This window comes from Equus przewalskii, chromosome 3 (genome assembly GCF_037783145.1).
Source record: "Equus przewalskii isolate Varuska chromosome 3, EquPr2, whole genome shotgun sequence".
Taxonomy (NCBI): domain Eukaryota; kingdom Metazoa; phylum Chordata; class Mammalia; order Perissodactyla; family Equidae; genus Equus; species Equus przewalskii.
In genome coordinates, this window is record NC_091833.1 from 106485853 (window position 1) to 106507527 (window position 21675).

At 41.9% G+C, this 21675-nt stretch overlaps 1 protein-coding gene and 1 long non-coding RNA gene across 44 annotated transcripts in view; both read left to right on the forward strand.

The window, feature by feature from the left end:
* Nucleotides 1-5507: 5507 nt before the first annotated feature.
* The window catches only part of LDB2 (LIM domain binding 2), a 359745-nt gene continuing 343577 nt past the window's right edge, over nucleotides 5508-21675 (forward strand). For 22 of the 43 annotated variants that reach the window (XR_011538278.1, XR_011538279.1, XR_011538281.1 and 19 more), the window contains exon 1: nucleotides 5528-6148. Coding sequence is in view for 39 of the 43 variants with exons in the window: in XM_008516096.2 (XP_008514318.1) it covers nucleotides 6017-6148 (132 nt within the window). In the remaining 4 variants the exon portion in view is untranslated. Of the gene's footprint in view, nucleotides 6149-21675 lie in introns of all 43 variants that reach the window. The other 21 variants (XR_011538276.1, XM_070613154.1, XM_070613153.1 and 18 more) reach the window with 2 other exon arrangements.
* Nucleotides 14029-14794, forward strand: LOC139082363 (uncharacterized). The gene is made up of 2 exons (XR_011538282.1): nucleotides 14029-14165; nucleotides 14593-14794. It is a non-coding gene; the product is annotated as an uncharacterized lncRNA (long non-coding RNA).

The window sequence follows — 21675 nt, forward strand, 5'->3', positions numbered from 1 at the left end:
CCAGCACATGGTGGGCACTCGATGGACACTTGTGGAAGGATTAAATGGATATTGAATGGTCCGTGTTGAAGAGTTGGGTTTTGCCGTTGACCACTCAAGAAATGAGCTATTCTCAATGGCTATGGCCTTCCTTTGTCATTATAATTACTTATCAGATTTGGTTTAGTCATGAGGACATCAGAAAATGACAGTGAACACCACAAGAAAGGAAATCCAAGACACCTCCCAAAGTGCAGGGTGGGGACAACTTTGCCAGCCCTTTGGGATAGTCAGCAAGGCCCTCCTCTAAGGTGGGTTGACTCTGATTGTAAATTTTAAATGCCTGGACGATGACAACTCTTTTTTTGAGCAACATTGGCTCCGAGCTAACATCTGTTGCCAATCTTCCTCTTTTTGCTTGCAGAAGAGAGTCCCTGAGCTAACATGTGTGCTCATCTTCCTCCACTTTGTATGTGGGAAGCTGCCACAGCAGGGCTGATGAGTGGGGTGTCAATCTGTGCCCAGAATCCAAACCTGCAAACCCCGGGCCACCGGAGCACGGTGCGCAAACTTCACTACACCACCAGGCTGGCCTCTCACAAAGTTTCTTGATTTTGCTTGATGTCGAACATGTTCATTTCCATGGCACCCTCTCTGCTTGGCATGACCTTTCTCAGACTTTAATCTTGTCTTTCTGACACATCCTTTGAGGGTAAACACAAATGCCAACTCCTCTGTGAAGCCTTCCTTGATTTAATTAGTTTGAATAAATCTCTCCTTCCTTGAAGGCTCTTTGTAGATTAGCATTTTATTTATAAGTTTGAAGATGCCTGCCACATTATGCCTTAGATGTTTTCTGCCCTTTCTCTACTGCTAATGCCTTCTCCCTGTCCCAGCCTGTCCTCCACACTTCACATTTATTTCTGAGATTGCATAATCCCTGTCACCTCTCCTAACAGTAACAGTAACAATCATGACACTTACTAAATGCCAAGCATTATTCTAGTTTTACATATTTTAACCTATTTAATTCCAATAAGAACCATAGAACTGTTATAAGCTCCATTTTACAGATGAGAAAACTGAACCACAGAGAGTTTAAGTGCCCAAGGTCACGCAGCTAAATGCGGGATTCAAGATTTAAGCCAAATCAGTGAGGCTCCAAAGTTTGTCCTCTTTCTTCCAGACTGCCCCTCTGCAGTACAGACCGCAGAGTTGGGGATTAGTTCCGTGTTTACTTTTGATTTGTCCCTGGGTCTATACTCCCAGCACCTGTACAGGTACCTAGTAAGGACTCAAAATACACTTGTGAATGAAGGCAGCATATTTTGGCACATCTGTAAGGCACCTGAAAGCAGGGATCATGCGTTATACGTCCTTGTTGATCTTTATCCCCCAGCCACATCTCAGCGGTATCTTACACATATGTTAGTTAAATGCTTATTGAATGAAGAGGCAGAAAGTAAAACACAGGGCACAGAAACAGATTAGGCAGGGGGCGGGGCTGAAATGTGGGGAGAAAGACAGCTTTCTGAAGCAAACGGAGCCTGGTAGAAGGAATTGGAGAGGGTGCAATCGGATGGCTTAAGGAAAGAAACAAGGACTTAAAAGCCTAGAGGGACCAGGCAGGTAAATGGAAATTAGGGACATTGGCTGGTGAAGACCATAGACTGATGGAGACAGTGGTGACTCAATGGGCACTGAGAGGCAGGTCCCACCTTGGGGTGCCATGCAGGCCGGTGTGGGCCAAGTGTTGCCAGAGTTTAGGATTTCTCGAGAGAAGATGAAAATCTGGATTTTATGTGAAATTCTTTATTTTTGTAAATTATTGGTAAGTATTTAAAATTAAAGGAAAAAATAAACATTTTGTGTTAAACCTAAGGTGGATATAGCAAGATGTGGTCCCAAGCTTAAAGGCAGGGACAGCTTTTAGGGCACCTTGAATGTCTGTGCGAGGACTTTGGAGCTCATTCCATCCTCAACATGCAAAATGATATGGAAACTAGCATGGTCCAGTCTTTGGGGTTAAGAGAACTGTGGCATGGGGGTCAAGCTTGTTCATCCTTTTGTGGTATACAAATATTGCATATTGAATTTCCCTAGGGTTTCCCAAAGGAGTTGATTTGTAGGCTCAAAATGAGCACTAATTTCTTTCACTTCTCACCCTCACCCTGGGCTATAATAAGACGAGTCATAACAGGTCCCCCAAGAAGCGAGGAAGCGGGGCAGACAGACATGTGGCAGAACCAACCAGGTAACCTGGTGATGCAAAGGATTAAACACCCAACACTACAGATTGGGAGCACGTGCTGGGTGATTTGGACAAAAAGAAAGGTGGGAGGAGAGTGGCAAGGCTTCAAGGAGATTGGGTAGCATGGGGGCAGGGGGACAATGGATGTCTGAAATTAAGCAGGACAAAGAATAAAATCCAAGTGACGAGAGCCACTTCATCCTCTTGCCTCTTCTTCCATTTAATTGGGTAGATTTGGCCGGAGCAACTGCTGTGGGCTCAGTACTATGCTTGCCACCAGGGGCCAAGAACAGAGACACCCTAAAGATGAGGATGGACCCGGGCTCCAAGCAGCAAAGTCCTGAAGACCCAGGCAGACTGCTGTGAATCTTGTCCCTGTCGCTTATTAACCGTATGATCTTGAAGAAGTTTCTTAGCATCTTGAAGGCCCGGTTTCCATAACTGTAAGATGGGGAGAGTAATCGAATCAATCATGTAGGTTTACCGTGAGATTAATGAAGAGTATTTTTGCAAACCACTCAGCACAGTGCCTGCCACATAGTAAGTACTTCATAAACGACAACAATTACCGTGTTTGTATATAAATTCTCCAACAGAAGGCACACTGTTGACCCAAAGGAGGAAATTATTTTCTATCTCTTCCTTTTATTTATTTCCTTCATAGCACACACTACAAGCTGAAATTATGTTCCTCAAGGCTCATTAGTTGTACGCTGTCCCCTCCTTACCCTCACTAGATTACAAGGGGCTGGAGGGCAGGGCACCGATCTGCCATGTCCACCTTGACGTCCTGATGTTCCCTAGCACCTAAGCACATGTTAATAAAGTCCCTAAAAAGAATAACATTTCTTGAGCATTTACATGTGTGGGTTCTAATACATTCCAGTGTATTACCTGATCCTTTGCAACAACCTTATAGATTGTTACTGTCATTGCCCCCAATTTAAAAATGAGGCACAGAGAGGTTGACACACTTGTTCAAGTTCACAGGGCAGGTAAGTGGTGGAACCCAGGTTGAAATATATTCTGATAGCCCGTGCCCTTCCACTGTGAATGGAATGATCTGTGGGATAAATGAATTAATGAATGAGCAGCAGAAAATGTTTCAGAGGGGAGGGGAGAGTTTAACTGGATAGAAGGATGAGCAGGAGTTTGCAGGTAAACAAGAGACAAAAGTACAAATGTGTGCATGTCTGGAACGAGATTGTAACTTCAGGAAGATTAAGTCAAACAAATCAACAAATTGTGAGTGTGTGTGTAAATCGTGTGTGTGCCTGTGCATGTGTGTGTTTGACAGAGAGAGACAGACAGAGAGCCGGTGCAGTTCTCAACTAGCCCTGTGTGCCATGCTCAGGAGCTGGACATTTTCCTGCCGGCAGCAGAGAAACACTGAAGGGAAAGCATGGAACACAGTCAGTTTTCCTTTTCTACAATCTACATTCCGGTTATCAGAAGGGCGAATCACAAGTTAGAAGAGAACTGGGAATCTGTGGCCAGGGAGACCAGATTAGAGACCATTGAAGTGGGAGGGATGGGAAACAACGAGGACCAAGGACGATAAAGCTTCAGGTATTTCTGAATTTGCACTCTAGGTATTAACAGGAAGCAATATTTCCAATTATAACTTGGACTGGTCCACAGGATTAATGGGAGCAAAACTTAACCTGATTCAGAAAGGGGTTCCCGGTGTGGATCTTTGGACTTTTCCTTTTTGCATCACTACTGAGCTGCACATGCCTGCTAGGTGTGACTTTGATTCTTGCACTGAAACAGCCGCGTGAACACAAATGCAGGGGGGCACTCAACTCTTGGAACATCTTTGAGAATTTAAACACAAGGAACTGTTAGGTTTGCAGTGGCCATCATCCCAAAACATAAATCACAGCAAATTTGTTTGAAATCCTGTCTTTAGAAGGTTGTGTGTTTTGACAAACCTTGCAGCAAATTTGGTCCAGCTTTTGGATTTGTAATGAAACCTGAAACCAAGCATGCTGGCCTGCCTTGGGGTCTTCTCGAACAAGCTCCAAGCCGCCTTGTGTAATGCTTCCCCTAATCTCATCCTGGCAAACCACAGTACTGCGTGGGGCTGCATGGGAAGTTTGGGGGGACTCTGCAGACATTTCATGCAATTATGGAAAAGGACTATCAAGACAGCAATTTGGGGGCATTTCTACTCTGAGTATTCTTAAGAGTGTAAATTGAAGAATTAGCAATACTTTATTCCCTGTTGGCTAGTGACTTGGAGATCCCCCAAACCATGATTGGGGCAGAAAGTTAATTAATCTGCTTATTAAAAAGAAGAAATGTCTCATTTGCATGCATTTACATTCAGGTCTTGCATGAGGCATGCTTTTTGGTGGTCTCTGCTTTCTTTCCTTAATACCACTGACCTAGCTAGGTATTATTAGCTCAACACATTTACGTTTTCTGTGTCTGGCCTTTGTTTAAGGAATGTATGCCTGGTTACCATTGGTTCCAGCAGAATTTGACTGTCATGCAGAGCATTTAATTCTCTATAGAGATTCTGTCCCTTCTCATGGGCTGTTTTCTTTCAGTTCTCCCATATATCACAGTTGGGGAAAGACTTATATATTTGACCAATCTTGGAAAATAAAGACCTTGTCTCCATCAGTTGGACATGTTATTTAGGGATGATCCCTAAATTATTTGCAATTTCCTACTCAACTGAATTTTCCATGGTCGTTTTTGTGGGAGTTTTCTCTTTCTTGTTTTTCCTATCTTATTGGGAGGTCTGCTTTTGGAGTTTTGGTTTGTTTTTTTGTTTTCCCTAGGAAAAAGACCATCGTTCCATGGATGTATCTTAGGCATTCCATATTCCGAATGATTGTTTTTACCTGAAAATGTGCCTGTAAGCTGAGTCCAGGTCCCCTGAAACCCGCTTGAAGGAAGGCTTGGGAGAAGAGGCAGGGGGCTGGGGAGACGGGTGATGGAGAGGAGAGGGGGTGAGGCGGGGTTGAAATGCGAAGACTGTGACAAGCTCTTGGAACAACAGCAAGTAAAACCAAAACTATACGGGAGATTAGTGCAGAGGGCAATCTTTGCATGGAGCGGATCCCCAGCTCCAATACTGGGGCCCACGATGCTCGTGTTTCTGTATTTTGTAGTAATCATATTTCTGATCCATTACAACTGTGTGGCTGTCAGGGGTGAGTTGCTCAGGCAGCAGTTGAACCACCTATATGCTAACAAGCTTAGCAATCAGGTTGTGAAGGGTCCTGGCTGGAGGAAAAAAATTAAAACCAAACCTTAGACCTCTGTCAGACTGCGAGGAGAATTATATTTTTGAACTAGTCTACAGTGTGGACAGGAAATGACCTCTCCACAAACTGCTTCTTTAAAAACAAGCAGTGGTGCCTAAAGCAATCCAGCTTCTCTCTCTCTCCCTCCCTCTCTTTCCCTCTCTCTCTCTCTCCCTCTCTTTCCCTCCCTCCTTCCCTCCCTTCCTCCCTCCCGACCTCCCTCCCTCTCTGGAGCTCCTGCTCTCTCCCTCTCCCTCCTCTCCCGTGCTCTCTCCCTCCCTCCTCCCTCCCTCCCTCCCTCCTCTCTCCCTCCTCTCTCCTCTCCCTCTCCTCTCTTGCTATAGAGGGCTCCAACAGCAGTTCCCAGCCAGTGTGTTCAGCCTGCCTGCCTGCCTGCCTCTGTGTGTGTGTGTGTGTGTGTGAGCGTGTGCGTGCGTCTACTTTGTACTGTGAAGAACACAGCCCATGTGCTCTGCATGGACGTTACTGATACTCTGTTTAGCTTGATTTTCGACAAGCAGGCAAGATGTCCAGCACACCACATGACCCCTTCTATTCTTCTCCTTTCGGCCCATTTTATAGGAGACATACACCATACATGGTACAGCCAGAGTACCGAATCTATGAGATGAACAAGAGACTGCAGTCTCGCACAGAGGTAAGTACTTCAACCTTGGGTGTATGTTTGTGTATTTTTTTTTCCAAACTGTGCATGGGCTTTTCCTGGGGGTGCTGGCTGAATTCTGTGGGAAGTGTCCCACCAGATACTACCACGTACGTGGAAATGAGCGCCAGGATGAATCCACTAGTTTGAATGCTCGGTTTCCAGGCACAGCAACTCTTGGAGCTGGGGACAGTTTCTGCCGGAATCTTGAAATAGACAACCCAGCGCTTGATTCGCATGCCGGGTCTTCAGAAATGCAGCTCTCCCAGAACTCTGGGTTTGCAGGCTCTGAGTCGGCCCCCTTCGTGTTTCTTGAGATAAAATTCCAAGGGGTTTTGTGGTCATTTGCATCCGGCAAAATAATTTTTTAACAAATCCCAGAGGAAGTCTGCTTTGTCCTGCATTTGCTTTTCAAAGTCATCAAAATCGAGGTGAAGAAGGCAGAAGAGTAACCGGGCGTACTTTTCAGAACTAGCCCTGGAGGGCACATGTTTGTATATTTCTGTGTTAAATTCAGAAACCAGTTGCTTGGGGCAAGGGGGTTCTTGACTTTCTCCTATGGCGATGGGAGTGTCTCTTAAGGAGCTTTACCTTCCACGGGAGCTGGCTCAGCAGTCAAGTCAGCTCGAGTTTGTACCTATTTGTGATCCTGTGCCCGAGAGGGAGCCTTAGCCTCCTGGGCCAGCAACTCTGGGAGCAGAGAGACAGAACTTTCAGAACTTTGTAAATGCAAAACTCCAGACCGCCTCCTGCAATTTAAATATTTAATGCCTGTTGACTTTTCTCATGCTCGCTTGGCTGGCAGGTCTGCTGCTGGGCTGTCCATTTGCCTGTAAGTTGAGGCTTTGTGTTGAAGTGTTCCGGGAAGGAGTTTGTTAGAGGTGCACCAGAGTCACTTTAGGAAGTAGAAATCGCTGGGAATTCAGGCTTCTCTGCAGAGTACACATTCCCAGAGGGCTGATGGCAAAGAGCTTTGAGGGAATAAGTTTGGTGGAATTTTAGATTGAAGATTGACTCTCAACTCTGGAAAGGAGCTCAGTTAAGGTTGCATGATAAAATAAAACACACTTGCTTGAATTGTCAACGGAACCGTGGAGAATTCATGACGTTTAATGTATTTAATACAGCTAACAAGATGTGACCTGCTTTCTGATTGGCTAAGTGCTGGATGAGGACTGATGTTTGTTAAAAAACTGGCTTGTCTTTATCACTGGTATTTTCTTTACATGTTAATAGACCATAGATGTTAAATATAAATGATGATACTGTTGCTCTCCGAGAAGAGAGTAGCTTTTACAGAGTATAAACTCTGCTCTGCTTAGGGGTAGGGAGCTGTTGGCAGTAAACGATATCTGTGTGTGTTGTTGCGTGTGTGTTACACTTTGTATAGTTCTTTCAGGTCTTTGCAACTGTGTGTTAGAATCTTAAATTCTTTCATAAATTATGGGTTGTCGTAGCCTGCTTTCAGAATTAGGAGGATAGAAAATGTCTTACAGTTCAGGCACACATTAATTGCAATACAAATTTAGGGTAAAAAAAGTCTTAAAATAGGATTAGTTTTTAAAAAGAGACCAAGGGCCATTATGGCTCAATTCTCGAAAAGCAACAAGATTGAAAGTAGCTCGTGTCCACCTTACGTTTTAGAAAGTTTTGGAGGAGTTGTGGAAAGAGATTTTTCTCCCATCCTCCTTGGTTAGGAGAACAAGCAGATTTCTCTGATATCTGTGTTTCCTTGTACCCTCAATTAGCACTTGGCCTGTTCTGAGCTGGGAGACTTCTCTGGGAGACTTCTCCATCCTGGCCCTCATCAAAATCTGCAGGATGCAATAAGGTCCCTAAGTTTGTTTCACATTTGAGGGAAAACCTTTGAAAAGTCCCCCATTCATAGCATGTTTCTTAAAAATGGCACATCATCTTTTGTGAGAGCTGAACCCAGGAACTCCTAACTTTTGCATTATAGGGTATTACTTTTAAAGATTTCCCTCTGAGTAGAAAAAAGTGCTTCATAGCTCAAGAACCTAGAGAGGAAAGCTTGCTATGATAAATCTTAAAGATTTTTTTAAACCTCTCTGACTGTGACAAAAAAGCAGCATGAACTGTTTTCTGGTGTGTTCTGGAGTCAACCCTGAACATTTCTCCCCTTAATTAGATCGTTTTTATAATTATCCAAATAATTGCCCTGAAACTTCTTTTTTCTTTGTCAAGCAGTAACATGATGTCATGAACCCAAAGCCATAAATTTGTTTTCGTTTCATATGAAAAAAGGAGACAATCAAATAATTGCTCCTAAAATATTTAAACAACAATGTTAAATGTTAAATTTAGATCATGGTTTATAATTGGAAAAGAAAGTATTTAAAAAAAAATAACTTTTCCTGAAAAAGTCATATTGTGCCTTCCCAATGGTGATTCTTTAGGACAAAGTTGTTCTGAGCCCTAGAGAGGAATGAGCTCAAATAAAATACGGTAATACCCAGCAAGAGTTACCAGTTTATTCACACACGAAATCAGATAGATTGTTGGGCAATTACCTTTAGAATTTAACCAAGGCATCCAGCTGTTTTGGGCAAGAGAGACTCACCCTTCTTTCTTCTCTCTCTCCCCTGGCTCCTGCTCCTACATTACATAGTATTATTTCATTGACTTCTAATACCACACACAGACACACCCCCACACACACACACACAGACACACACACATGTATACGTACACATAATCTGGGTAATATTACACACAGTCTGGATAATACTCTCAACTCTCCATTCCGTTTTGACCATAGACTTGGCTGGAAAGAAATTGTTGCAAATCAGCAGAAATTTCCTAGAATCCTCCTTCTTCATGGAAAGGAAAGAAAGTAGTAAAAATCCATGATGTTTACCCACTTTCCTTCCATGGCTGACCCCAGGGCATTCTCTCATGGGAATTGATGTCTTTCTTCCAATTAAATCAAATCAAAGCCCTCAGAAGTTGGGTAGTTTTAGTTTAAAGAGCACTGGGTTGGGAGTTAATCCTGTTTGGAAGTTATTTCTGTCACTTACTAACTATTTGGCATGGATCTTGTTCTCTCATCTGCAAATTACCTGCAATGTCCCTTTAATTAAAGAATTCACATTCTACAGCAGTCCTGGGTTTGGTTTTCTTTACTGTGAGAAAGTGTTGTGAACTAGAGTAAAGAGCACAGAGTAAAGAGTTATTTCTCTGCTCATGGCGTTTAGTTCTGATTCACACATGGTACTGAAGTTCTGGGATGATGGTAAAGAAAACACGAAGGCAGAGACCTGCAGTGTTACAGCTGGTGCTTAGAGCAGATGATCCCTGGGACCAAGTAGGTTCTCAATAAACGTCTGTTAACTAGTCCATCAACGAATCAGAAGCTGAAAGAGGAAAGAGTTTGAGAACCGTGTCATTGACATTAGCACATTTCCCGAGAAACACAATTCTGATGCCACTGGGGGCCTGGTACCCCGTGAAGCTGCTTTCAGCATCTGCTTCCCATTCCCCAAAAGTGCCGATGCCCACGTTCTCCACATTCATCTCATCACGAGGTCATTTAGATGTCTAATCTTTGTGGCAAAGGAAAGCAAGTGTCCAGGAGATTATAGGACGTCATCTCTTTTTGAAGGACTATGAATTCATTACAAAGCAAACAAAAACAACAAAAATATGTTTTAAATGCTCTTGCTGTTCTGGGAAGTAAAATTTCTTTGCAACATCAGAATGTCAGTGGAATTTCCTGAAGCAACTCGGGGGTATTCCCCCCTCCTCCCCCCCCAACCCCGTTTAAATGAAATTAAGAAAAACTCTGAGCTTTGCGTCACTGTCGTCCACTGTAGTTCCCCGGCAGTAGGAAGGGGGTGACATTTCCCGTTGTGCGTGCTGCCATGGACTGACCCTATGTCTTCCCAGATTCATGTATTTGAATGGTCTCGCTGTCCCAAATGCATTTTGGAAGAACACAACTGCACAGTCTTATAGTTTAACACTGTACACAGAATACAGTCAGATAAGATATAAAAATACGTTCTAAAGACTCAGAATTTCTTTTGTCAAAAGCTTAAATAATAACAAAAACTTTTTTTTTTTCATTTCTTGAGGTCTGTGCTATGAGATTAAAATATAGGGAAAATATGAGACACATCATAGCAACCTTCATTTTTAGTGAAGAGATTTCACTCAAGTTGGATTATTATAAAATTTAAGAAAGTTTATCAAGTTATAAAAATCTTTGTTATTGTAGATAACTTTTCTAGACCTTTTTTCTCATTCAGATGACCAAAAATATCTCCATTCAAATGAAGATGTTTTTAAGTATGTATTTGTTTCATGTTGGCAGGATGCTAATTTTAATAAAATACCACAAGCAGCAGGAAAGTGTGGGTTCTATTATGTATTTCTTCTGTTTTGAGATGTTTTTTCTTTTATCAATATTGCACATCCCACGCCCAAAGAGAAAACTGGTCACAACTGGAAGCCGCACACACAAGGATTTTATTAGAATTACAGTTTTTAGTTTTACGGGATTTAATATGAACGTTAAAAATGTTTGAAGGCCTTGAAATTTAAATCTGTGGCTATTCACCCCCGCTCAGCTCAACTCTCAAACTCCCAGAAGAGCGGCTGGAGGCCGTGGGGGGTTCTTGGCCTTCTTTTTTCAGCTACATTTTTATATACTTCAGTCACAGGGTTTCATGTTGTAACATCATGTTTATTCATGGAATAGCTTAGTATCATTGATGTTCCGATGGAGTCTAGTTAAAATGAGATTAGGTATTTTGGATAGGTGGGAAAAAAATGAAAAATGCTTTGTGATAACTTGGCTTATTTTTCCCCTAGAAATTTAGAAAGAAAAATGCTGCTGCTACTCTGAGGCATATGAATGATTTTCAGTGTTAAACACAGTTTTTCGAAAGGGGTTGGTGAGGAGTGGGGGGAGGGGAGATTGGACGTGGTAAGGAAAGCTATTTTGAAAATGTTAAATGAAACCAAAAGTGCAGTTTTAAAAATGAGAACTTCCAAACTCTCTTGTTTTTCCAGATCTCTGCATGGCCTCAGAAAACAAATTGCAGGACGCTTGCACCGATTTTATTTTCCTGAGGTCTTTTTTTTTTCCTCTTCATTTTCTTACTATGGGAACTGTTTTTAATTAAAAATTGCTGCAAACTAACTATTCGTAGGAGACCAAGAAGAAAAAAAAATCTCTCAACTCACATTCAACACAGATACTTATCAGCCTAAAATCAATGCACATTTAAATTTCTCCCGTTTTGGTGTGTAAATTATGATATAGGATTGAAAAGAGTATGCATTTTTTATGCATTTAGCTTTTTGTTTGGGTTTCAGAAAGAAATTAATTTAAATTGTATGGAGAACAGGGCTATAAATCTCCTTTTATTACATTTGTCCACATTAACTCATTTTTCATGAGGAACACAGAACACCCCCATTTAAAAGAAGCAAAAAAACATAAAACAAACAACCTCAAACATCCAACTTTATATGTTGTCAAGAGCAAGATTCATAAACTTGCTTATTTGGATTTGGTATGTGGGTCTCAAAATGTAATTGGTCTGGGAAAACAATCTTTTTTTGCAAGTGTCAGAAAACAGAGCTTTAAAAAATGTTCAACTGATGTAGATATTACATATGGCTCCTTTGTCATTTTCAGACCAATATTCATTTTCTTTCTTTCTTTTTTTCTTTCTCTTTCTTTCTTTCTCAATTTAAGCTTAGATTTTTTAAAATTTAAATTCTGGCAGCATGCATCTGAGCATAGGCAACTATTAATACTTAAAACAAAATTCAGCCATTCCTTCAAGAATTTCCACACTTCAAGCAATGACAATACCAGAGTCTGGAAATACAGAGATAACGAAGATATTTTCTGTCTTCTAGAAGCTTACAATTTGGTAATGAAGGGAGACATACAAACCCACTCTTACAAGGAGATACCATGATAGATTAATACCTGGTGTATTGTGGATATGTGTTTGTATTGAAAGGTATACACCTTTCTGGAAGGTAGTCGTGATGATAATGACCAGCATCTACGGAGTGTTCACTCTCTGTTGGGCCATGGTGCTAAGAGCTCTCTGTAAGTCAGCTTGTGTAATGCTCATATTCACCTCGTGAGACAGATACTACTAACATCCACAGTTTTACTGATGAGGAAACAAAGGGTTAAGTCAATTGTTCAAGGTCAGACAGATGGTAGTTTAGTTTTAGAGGTTTTGCTGTTAACTGCTCTGCTATAGCACCTCTGTTGAGATAAGAAATACTAGCTAGAGTTCTTGTTTCACCTGTAGAAATTTATTAGGTGAATACATTCATTTTTTCCTAGGACAGGTTGATTTTGGCAATGGCTGGAAATTTGACCCCATTCACCTAACTTGGTTAGACTCCTTGCCTCTCAAATGCCTGACTAATTTCAAAAGGGACCATGGGAAATTCCAAAGGATGGGGCCAGAGATAAAAAATATATCCTGGATATTGAAAAAAAGAACTGAAATCACACTCCCTATTGAAGAATCAATATCTTCAATATCCATTGAAGTGGCCTCATCTGAAGAGTTGCTGGAATTGTTGGGGAATGTTATGTATAACCATCTAAATTTTAAGTTTTGTACTTAAAAAATATTTAGATTTCTGTTCGGTGCTCTGTGGAAGATGGTGTTTTGTTTTAAATAGTAGTGTAATGAGTATAAAAGCTATCTTGATTTTGGCAGTGCCATCCCTCTCCAAATGTAAATATTAGGAGATTAAATTAGTACTAGAAGTTGGTATGGTGTTGGCTTCCTTTGCAGGTAAGCAATTCCGAAGCTTAGAGAAAATAAAGGCATAGAGGGAGAAGAGCTCCCAACATGTTTTGGCTTCCTACTATCCTAGTTCCATCCTCTCCTAAGAGGCATCTCTCCATCTTGTGTCTCTCTGCATTTCTTGGTGGGAGGTCATGTTTCCATCTTATCTTTGCAGCCTACTTTAGCTGCCTGTGAGGCCATTGTCTGTACGGTAATTGCCTGCCAATTACGGAGACAAGATGGATCTCCTCATTTGATCTACCCCCAAGTTCAAGATGCGTGCATTCTGGTTCTCCTTTGACAGATCAGGAAATGGAAGCCTAGAGAGGTGAAGACTGAGTCCGCACTTAGGCATCCCCAGGGGCTGGGTCTTCTAACTCCCTCATTCAGTGTTGTCTCCCAAACCATGCTGGTGAGGGAGGCCCACCACGCTATACTGGAGGCCCTGACAGCCACACCTTGCTCTTACATCACTACCACTTTTGACCACCCTAATTTGAAGTTTTAGTCTTCCAGTGAAAAACAGAAGGCTTAGCGTTAAAGATTTGTTAGACCCTTCTGAAGAAGAGGGACCTACCCTGTTCTGGTGACATCACAAGCCCCATCCTGTCTTTTCAGGATTAGGATGGCCTCCTAACTGTGCTCCCTGCTCCCTCCTTCCTCCTTACAATCTATTCTCCACTAGTAGTCAAGGTGATATTTTTGGAGTGTAAATCAGATCATGTCACTTTCCAGCTTCCCCTCACACTCAGAGTTAGCTCCCAACTCCTTATTGTAACTTTAAGGCTCTATGGATCCCTTCTCTGTGGCCCAGTCTTACCACCTACCACATGTTCAACAGACTCCAGCCACAAGAGGCTTCTTTGGATCCATTAACTTGCCAAACTTGTTCACATCTCAACACCTTTGCCCTCAGTGGCAGAATGGATTTATGGATTCCTCCATAATAACTCATATAAGTATTAGGAGATCTAATTTTTGTGTGTGTGGGGAAGATTGGCCCTGAACTAACATCTGTGTCAATCTTCCTCTATTTTATGTGGGATGCCGCCACAGCATGTCTTGATGAGCGGTGCTAGGTCTGCGCCGGGGATCCGAACCTGCGAACGCTGGGCCACAGAAGCAGAGTGCGAGAACTTAACCTCTATGCCACTGGGCCAGCCCCTAGGAGATCTAATGTGAATTAGAATTTGATATGGTGTTGGCTTTATTTGCAGGTAATCATTTAAATATTTCAAAGAAAATAATGACAAGGAAGGATAAAATTCCTAGCACTTGGTACGTCATCCACTGATGAACTTAAATGCCCCCTTCACAGAGAGGCTTTCTCTGGTCACCTCAATTAAAATTACCTCCCCCAACCCTTCTCACTTTTTATCACAGGCCCTGATAATTTTCTCCATAGAAATTATAGCAGGCTGATATTTTCCTGCTTCTAGTTTATTTCTTAAGCGTCTGCTTGTCCTCGATAGAATATAGACCACATGAGGGCAGAGATTCATTTGTCTGGTTCACAGTTGTCTCCCCAGGGCCCCACAGCACATAGATGATATGCACAATATATCTGTTGAGTAGAGGAAATTAAGCTGTACCAGAACTATCCAGACTGACACTGGCATTTCCCCTGAATCTTACCAACAATAGCCTACAAGGTCAGTTGGAGAGGAATTGTGAGCCTAATAGCCTGGCAGCGTCCACTGAAGGAATGGTCAGCCAGACCTGCAGGAAAAAGAAGCTGAAAGGAGATTGTCTTCTGTGAAGGAAGCCTTGACCTGAGAATTTTGCCCTCCGGTGGTGCGAATCCTCTGGGACTCTCCTGACTTCTGATTAAACATATTTATACTCATCTTAGTGTTTTTTCTCATTTGATATTTCCACCACTTCTCTCTCTTCGGATCTACCTGGGTGCCCAGAGCCATGAATTATGATATGAATCATGACAATACCTTACATTTCCTGGAGTACTTTTTAGAAAAGTGCTTTCAGGGCCATTAATTAGCTTATTTGAAGTGATTTGCACGACTGAAAATATGGGAAGTTATATTAGTATATGATGTTGTGGTCTACCATAATTTTGGGTTTGCCAATTGTGCTGTGTGTGTCTGTGAGAGAGACAGAGAGACAGAGAGATGGAGATGCTCACCCCAATCAGATTACATCTGTGTATGTGTGCACCTTCCGGTTAGGAAACATACTCAATTTTTTTCCACCAGTGTTTACTCCTCTGGAGTGACACACCTGGAATATGAAGATTTGAAAACTATATGACTTATAATAAGTCAGATTTGGATCCAAACACTGGCTCTGCCTCTTACTTGCTGTGTGATCTTAGGGAAGTTTCCTAACTTTTCTGAGCCATCGTTTTCTTACCCTGAGTTTTAGGTTGGGAGGTGAAATAGCTAATACACATAAAATGCCTGGTAGCCAGTAGGTGCTCAATTAATGGGAACTGTGTTGACTATGCTGCCCTTATTCTCTATCCTATCAGCAAATTAGGTAGTGTACGTAACACAAAACTTGGCTTGATTTCCTAAAAGTATCTTTAAAAATATTTTTTACATGGCTTGCCTTAGCATATTTCAATATAATGAACAAAACTTACAATGATATGTTGTAGGACTTGTGGGTTTGGTATTCTCATAATATGTAATAATGCCATCTGGGCTTTTCCCTGTTATACAGCAGTGATGACATGATAATCATATACCTTCTGGTGGCCACGATCTCTCCCGAAGTCCAGGTTATAATTATCTCTTAAACACACCTTTGGTTAAGGATTAAGAATTGTCCTGTGTGTGAAACCACATGCATTCCATTCTGTTGGGAAAAAGCTGTGTTCAGGGTTTGCTCCATATAAGAACTCAGTGGAGACAACAGAGCATTGAAATGTTCCCCTCCACCAGTGTCTTTGGAGAGCCATCTAGATAGGGGCTCCAGGGAGGCCTGAGGAGCACACACCCCCCGGCCCTGACTAGCCATTTTGTCTAAAGAGTCGCACTTTTCAATATGCAGCCTGGCACAGACTTCTCCAAGGGAGCTGTGTCAGCACTGGTTGGAAGCCTGAAGCACCACCTGCGTGTCTGGACTGATAACAGCCCTGCCAACTGATCCACTGTGACACCTTGTGGCTTGCTCCTTAACACAGTGAAAACGCACACGGGTGGAGCTGGTGATGTGCTGAATGGCACCGTGCGGTATCTCTCTGGCCAGAGGGATCAGGTTGATGGGTAGTCAAGCTACCTGCCTCTGCTTTCCTTATAGATGCAACTGGGTGTGACAACGTGCTGGTTTGCCCTGCTAATGCCGGGGTAGAGCCTCTGTGATTTTTCATATTGAATTCTTTAAATTACACATACCTTCCTACACTTCATTCATTGACCAAGTCACTTGTGATTTTTATTTAGAGTCCCACATTAACAATATTTTTTATTAACCTTTCTAGAGTAATATCTTGCATAGTTGAAATATTAAATTGTTTGCAGACATATATGTGTGTATATATATATATATATTTGGAGGGGGTAATGCTTGTTAAATTTTGCTTCCCATGGGACATTTCTTAGGACACATGAGTATCTTATCTCGATATTGAAAATCTGTGTAGACAAGCAAAAGTTAAACCAATAAACAAAGCTATTTGGCAGTATACACAAAATATAACTCTTCTTTCTCATGTCTTATAATTTTAACCATGATTCCCCTGCAGTTGGCTGAAATTTCTTGCTTGAAATTGAAATTAAGCAGTTGGTGCATATCCCCAGCCCTTGAAAGGTTCAAATTGAGAATATTTGATGGAGCCAACTACTCTCAGATAAGCTGAATCCTAGAATTTCAGGGCTGGAAGAAACACAAGAGATCACCTAGCCCAAGCTGCTGATTTTGGAAGTGCAGAGACCAGATACAGGTGGGGCTTACCCGGACTGCAAAGTGCTGCCGATTCAGAAGTGCTCTCAGGTTTTCTAAATCATAGCACTAGCTGCCCAGGTAATAACCAGGAACCGGCCAAATTAAACGCTCTTACCAGCCGCTAACTTGTACTTCAACTCTACAAAAACTTTTATGTTTCAAACTCCTTTCTCCTTTTCCAGCTTTTCAATCGCTCTAAAATGGTATCGATCTTTAGCATCATGCTATTGATGTGGAAAGACACATCACTGTCCTTGGTTTAGAATTTGATTGTTTTCCTTGCCAATTTATTTAAAATAAAGTTGCATATGCTTTAAAATATGTCTAATTTTAAAAACATGGTACATTATCCATATAGAGTATTTGCAAAATACAACAATGTGCAAAGAGGTGAATAAAGCTTGTCTTTAATTCTACTATGCAAAATTTGCTGTTAATACTTTAGTGTATAAATCTAATGCACACACGTGTGCATCAACCTTCACATGCTTAGGAACATGCTGAGCCCCCTTCTGAATGCATCTCTTTTAACCAAAATCATAAGCATTTCACTGTGTACTTCAATCTTCTTAAAATATAATTTTGAGTTGACTGAATTTCTTCATACATATTTTTATGTTTTAAAAACTAACACAATATAGGCATTAAAAAATTACCTGGCTCCTTTGTACCATGATTTGAACTCAAAGAATGAGTATTCATAAACATCAGTCTTGTCCTCCTGTGAGATGGAGAGATGCTGGTACTAAGGAGTTACCCATGGTGACATATATTATGACTACCATTAGCATTTCGTACTAGTCAGGAATCTTGAACCCAGGGCTCTCCATCCTCTTTTAAGAAAGGTTTTCCCTCCCACTTGAGGGCAGAACCTTTTCTTCTCTGTTTTTCTTTCTTTGGTATTATTTCTGAGTTAAGAGGCAGCTAGCACACAACCTTGTGCAAGGTCCATAAATCAAAATATTTTGCACAATTCATACTGGGAAGAGTGAGCTTGGATTAATGTTAAGAGTTAGTGTTGATCTAGAACCAGTAGGTTGGGACATAGCAAGTTAATTTATGACATTGGTTGAAGGACATATCTTTGATTCAAGGAGAAAAGTGATATCTCATAAAGTGGGCTATGTCATGAGTTGTATGCAATGTTATCTTATTTTCTTCGCTGGATCGAAGAGATCCTTGGGGTCAGGTACTATCTTATTCATGTTCATATCCTTCGTGACAGTTGACATTCTCTGTGGCCAACAGTAGTCTTGTTTTAAAGGCACATTTCAGAGGAGCAGCCATTTTGTAACTCGATTCTGAGTTATCACTGTTTTAATATGGGTAACGTGCATTTTATAGATAAGCCTCATACATATGCTTCTATTGCAACACTGTGGTATGCAATAAGACTACGTCCCCTACCACAGCATTAGCATTAAATTATTAACTTCTGAAGCCATGCAGATTTATATCTCCACGTACTGTTTTGTGACCTTGAGTAAGTTAATTTACCCCTCTGTGCCTAGGTTGTCCTCATGGGTAATGTGGGAATGATGATAGAATCTATGTCTTTGTTTTTATGAGGACTGAGTGAGATAATTCTTACAAAGTGATTAGCATAGTGCTTGCACCCTATGAGTGTTAACTTATCATTACAGATTATTTGTTTGGTCAATATTGAGCGTCTACCTCATGTAGTATTACTTGTCTAGAGATAAAGAGGGTGGCATCCCTCTCTTGAAAGAGTTTAGGGAGAGCACAGTATTTGTAGGCAAGGAGGGTCTTGAGGGATGAGTGGGAATTTGCCAGTTTGAGAAGGGTGATGGGAAGGATGTTTTTGGCAGAATGAATGGCACATGCAAAGAAACTGAGTCTTGAAAGGTGATGCTCTGTTTGAGGAAGGGTGAGGATTTTGGCACGGTTGGGGCCTAGGGTCTGTGGTGTTTGTCTGAGTGTGTGTATATATGTGTGTAGGATGCCGTTGCTGAGGGTGGTAGGAGATAAACCTGGAGAGGAAGCGGGGGCCACACTGTGAGGACTTTGTGAGGCTGAGTGAGGACTTCATCCTTTAGAGACTGTCTATTGGACTTGAGCATGGTGAGTCTGAACAGGGCCCTGGCATGATTATGGGATTTTTCTGTGCCTTGGTTTCCTCATCTAGAAAATGATACAAGAGTAGTCCTCACCTCACAGAGTTGTTTTAGGGAATTTAATGAGACAAGGTCTTTAAACCCTTAGACCAGCACCTGGTCTACGGACCTGACTACTATGTGGTAAGGACTCAATCAACCTTAGCTTCTACTATGGGCAAAGGGAAGTGATAAAGGTCGCCTTTTGCACGAGGAGTGAGACAATTGATCTGCTTTTGAGTGAGACGCTCTGGTCACTTTGTGGAGAGTGGATTGGCGATCTGTCTTAGAGCATATTTGTCTGCTGAGAGGAAGGAGTCAGTGGATGGGGAGATGCACAAAGGAAAAACTACACACACTTACTGGCTGACTGAGATATTTTTAGCCTCCTGTGTCTGAAGCGAAGGATGGATTTTCATGGCATTTTTTTTAAGATGCAAAATTACTGTAAGCCAAGGTTATGTAACTTGCCCGGGGACACTTTATTCGTCCCCCAGTGAGGCTCACGGTGCGGTCCACGAAACTTTTAGCAGACATTTTAGAGGGTGGCTCCCTGGGGTCTCTAGCTCTGAATTTTCCTCCTGCTTTGACTGAATTGGGAAACCAGAAGAGACGTGCTGTGGCTTCTGGGAAAACTTCTTCAGCCAGCCTGGCACAAGGACCCCAAAGTGATGTGGCAGTGAGTCAAATGAGAGTGCTGAGAAGACAGGGGAAGAGAAGACAGAGAGAGTTACAATCGATCCCATCCAGCACATGTAACAAGAAACTGAGACTCAGTTTCCGTGGTAGTAGAATGGGAACAACAATATACAACATCAGAGGAACATCTTGAACACTGAGACCAGGGAGGTCGATTGCCAAGGCAAGGGTGGCACTGAGCAGTGGCTCTTCCGTTCCCTCCGCGGTAGGTCATGTCGCGTCGCAGGCGCTCAGACTTCTGTTCTAGGAGCGTGCTTCCTGAACTCTTCTCATACCTTCTTTCCTCCCCACACTCGCCTGTGGCCTTGGATAAGTCTTTCCCTTTCCTGAGCCTGTTTCCTCTTCTGACGGCTCTGGGTTAGACGAGACGTGAACAACAAGGCTGTTTCCTCGGCCCCAGAATTTCTGATTCCCATTTGGTTCGTTTCTGTATTTAATCTACCACGTTAAAAATAAAATCAAGGTAAGTATCGTGCTATTGACTCTCTCCGCCAAGCCCCCCGCTTTTTTTCTCCCACCTTTTTTGGTGAGGGGATCTTGCTGAGTCATTGCGTCTTACTTGTCCACACAAACTGGCTGGAGCTGGAGGACCAAACTTTGCCTGGAAATGCCCTGTGCTCCATTGTCTTAAAACCTGCACATGAAAGACGGCCCAGGGATTGTTTTTTCCGATCCCCCTGAAAGAAACTCAAAATGCAAATGCAGGATGTAGTAAAATGACAGAGTTCAGTGGGTGCCCCGTACCGTCAGTTTTTCGGGCTTTTTTTAGAAAGGTTAAAATTCATCTGAACCAAGACTAGAAAATAAGCTTAAGGTTTTAGGTTATTCTGAAAAGACTGTTAATGCCTGTTGGCTAAGTGCATTAAACCACTCTGAAATGATCGCTTGTGTGTATACTATTTTCAAAACTGCTTGCTGGGATGGTGAGTTAAACCTATTTTTTTCCAGACTCAAAACTTTGCATTTGTCTGTTGAATAAAATACCGTATATGAAACAAATAAACATTAAAATATAGTTTATAGTATTTCCAGGCGTTTGTCTGAAAGAAAAATATGTCAAGACATTTATAGTTAGAAACTGAAATCTCTGCCTTGACTCACTCCATTGTATTTTCAAGGAGCCCAACCATATATAACATTGCCAGGTCCCCGGAGACCTCCTTGAAGGGATACCAGATACTCTTGGTATAACGAGAGAATGGGGGAGGTGGGGCGAGAACGGATGGGGAATGGTTTCCAGTCCTAATTCTATATTTCCTGTGATTTTTTTTTTTTTATGGAGGCAGGGGAAAAGGAGAGAAGAAAGAACTCTGCTGTAGCTTTTATTATGGCTTTGATTTTAAAACCGTTTAAGAAGTAGCATTTACCGCGGCACCCCATGGTGTCTATGATGAGATTGCATTGGCTCCTTTGTTCCTCAGTAACTTATTGAGTTTTTTTATTATGTGCTCAGTGATGGGGGACTATAAGAAAGCCCTGCCCTCAGGATGCTCGCAGCCCAGTGGGGTGATGGCCCGCTAAACATCCACTTATGGTGAAGGGTGACAATTGTCATGATGGGCAAGACAGGGCTGTTGAGAGTAGCGAGGATGGAAATTATCCAGCAGGGATTGTGGTACTGGGACACACACTTGTACTCTAAGTTGCTTATATCATGTAGTAAATCGTGACCCAATTATTCATATTTTTAATCTAGGGAGCTACTAACTTTTTGACGACGTTGAGTATCTGGTGATCTTAGAGGAATGAAGCTGCTCAAATATCTAAAAGCAGAGTGATAAAGCCACACAGCATTAGTGTCACAGTGATGGCTGCAACCAGGTCCCTTAACGTATTGTAATCTAAACCTCGGGTGAAGAAGAAGGAAAAAAGGCCACTTCTCTAAGCCTCCTTAACAGCCTAGATATGGCAAAAATGTTCCTTTTTTTTTTCCCCTAGGTCATGAGAAATTGTCTGAATATAGGGTTGAAAATTGTGTCCTTACCAAGGAGTTGAACATAGTAATTTT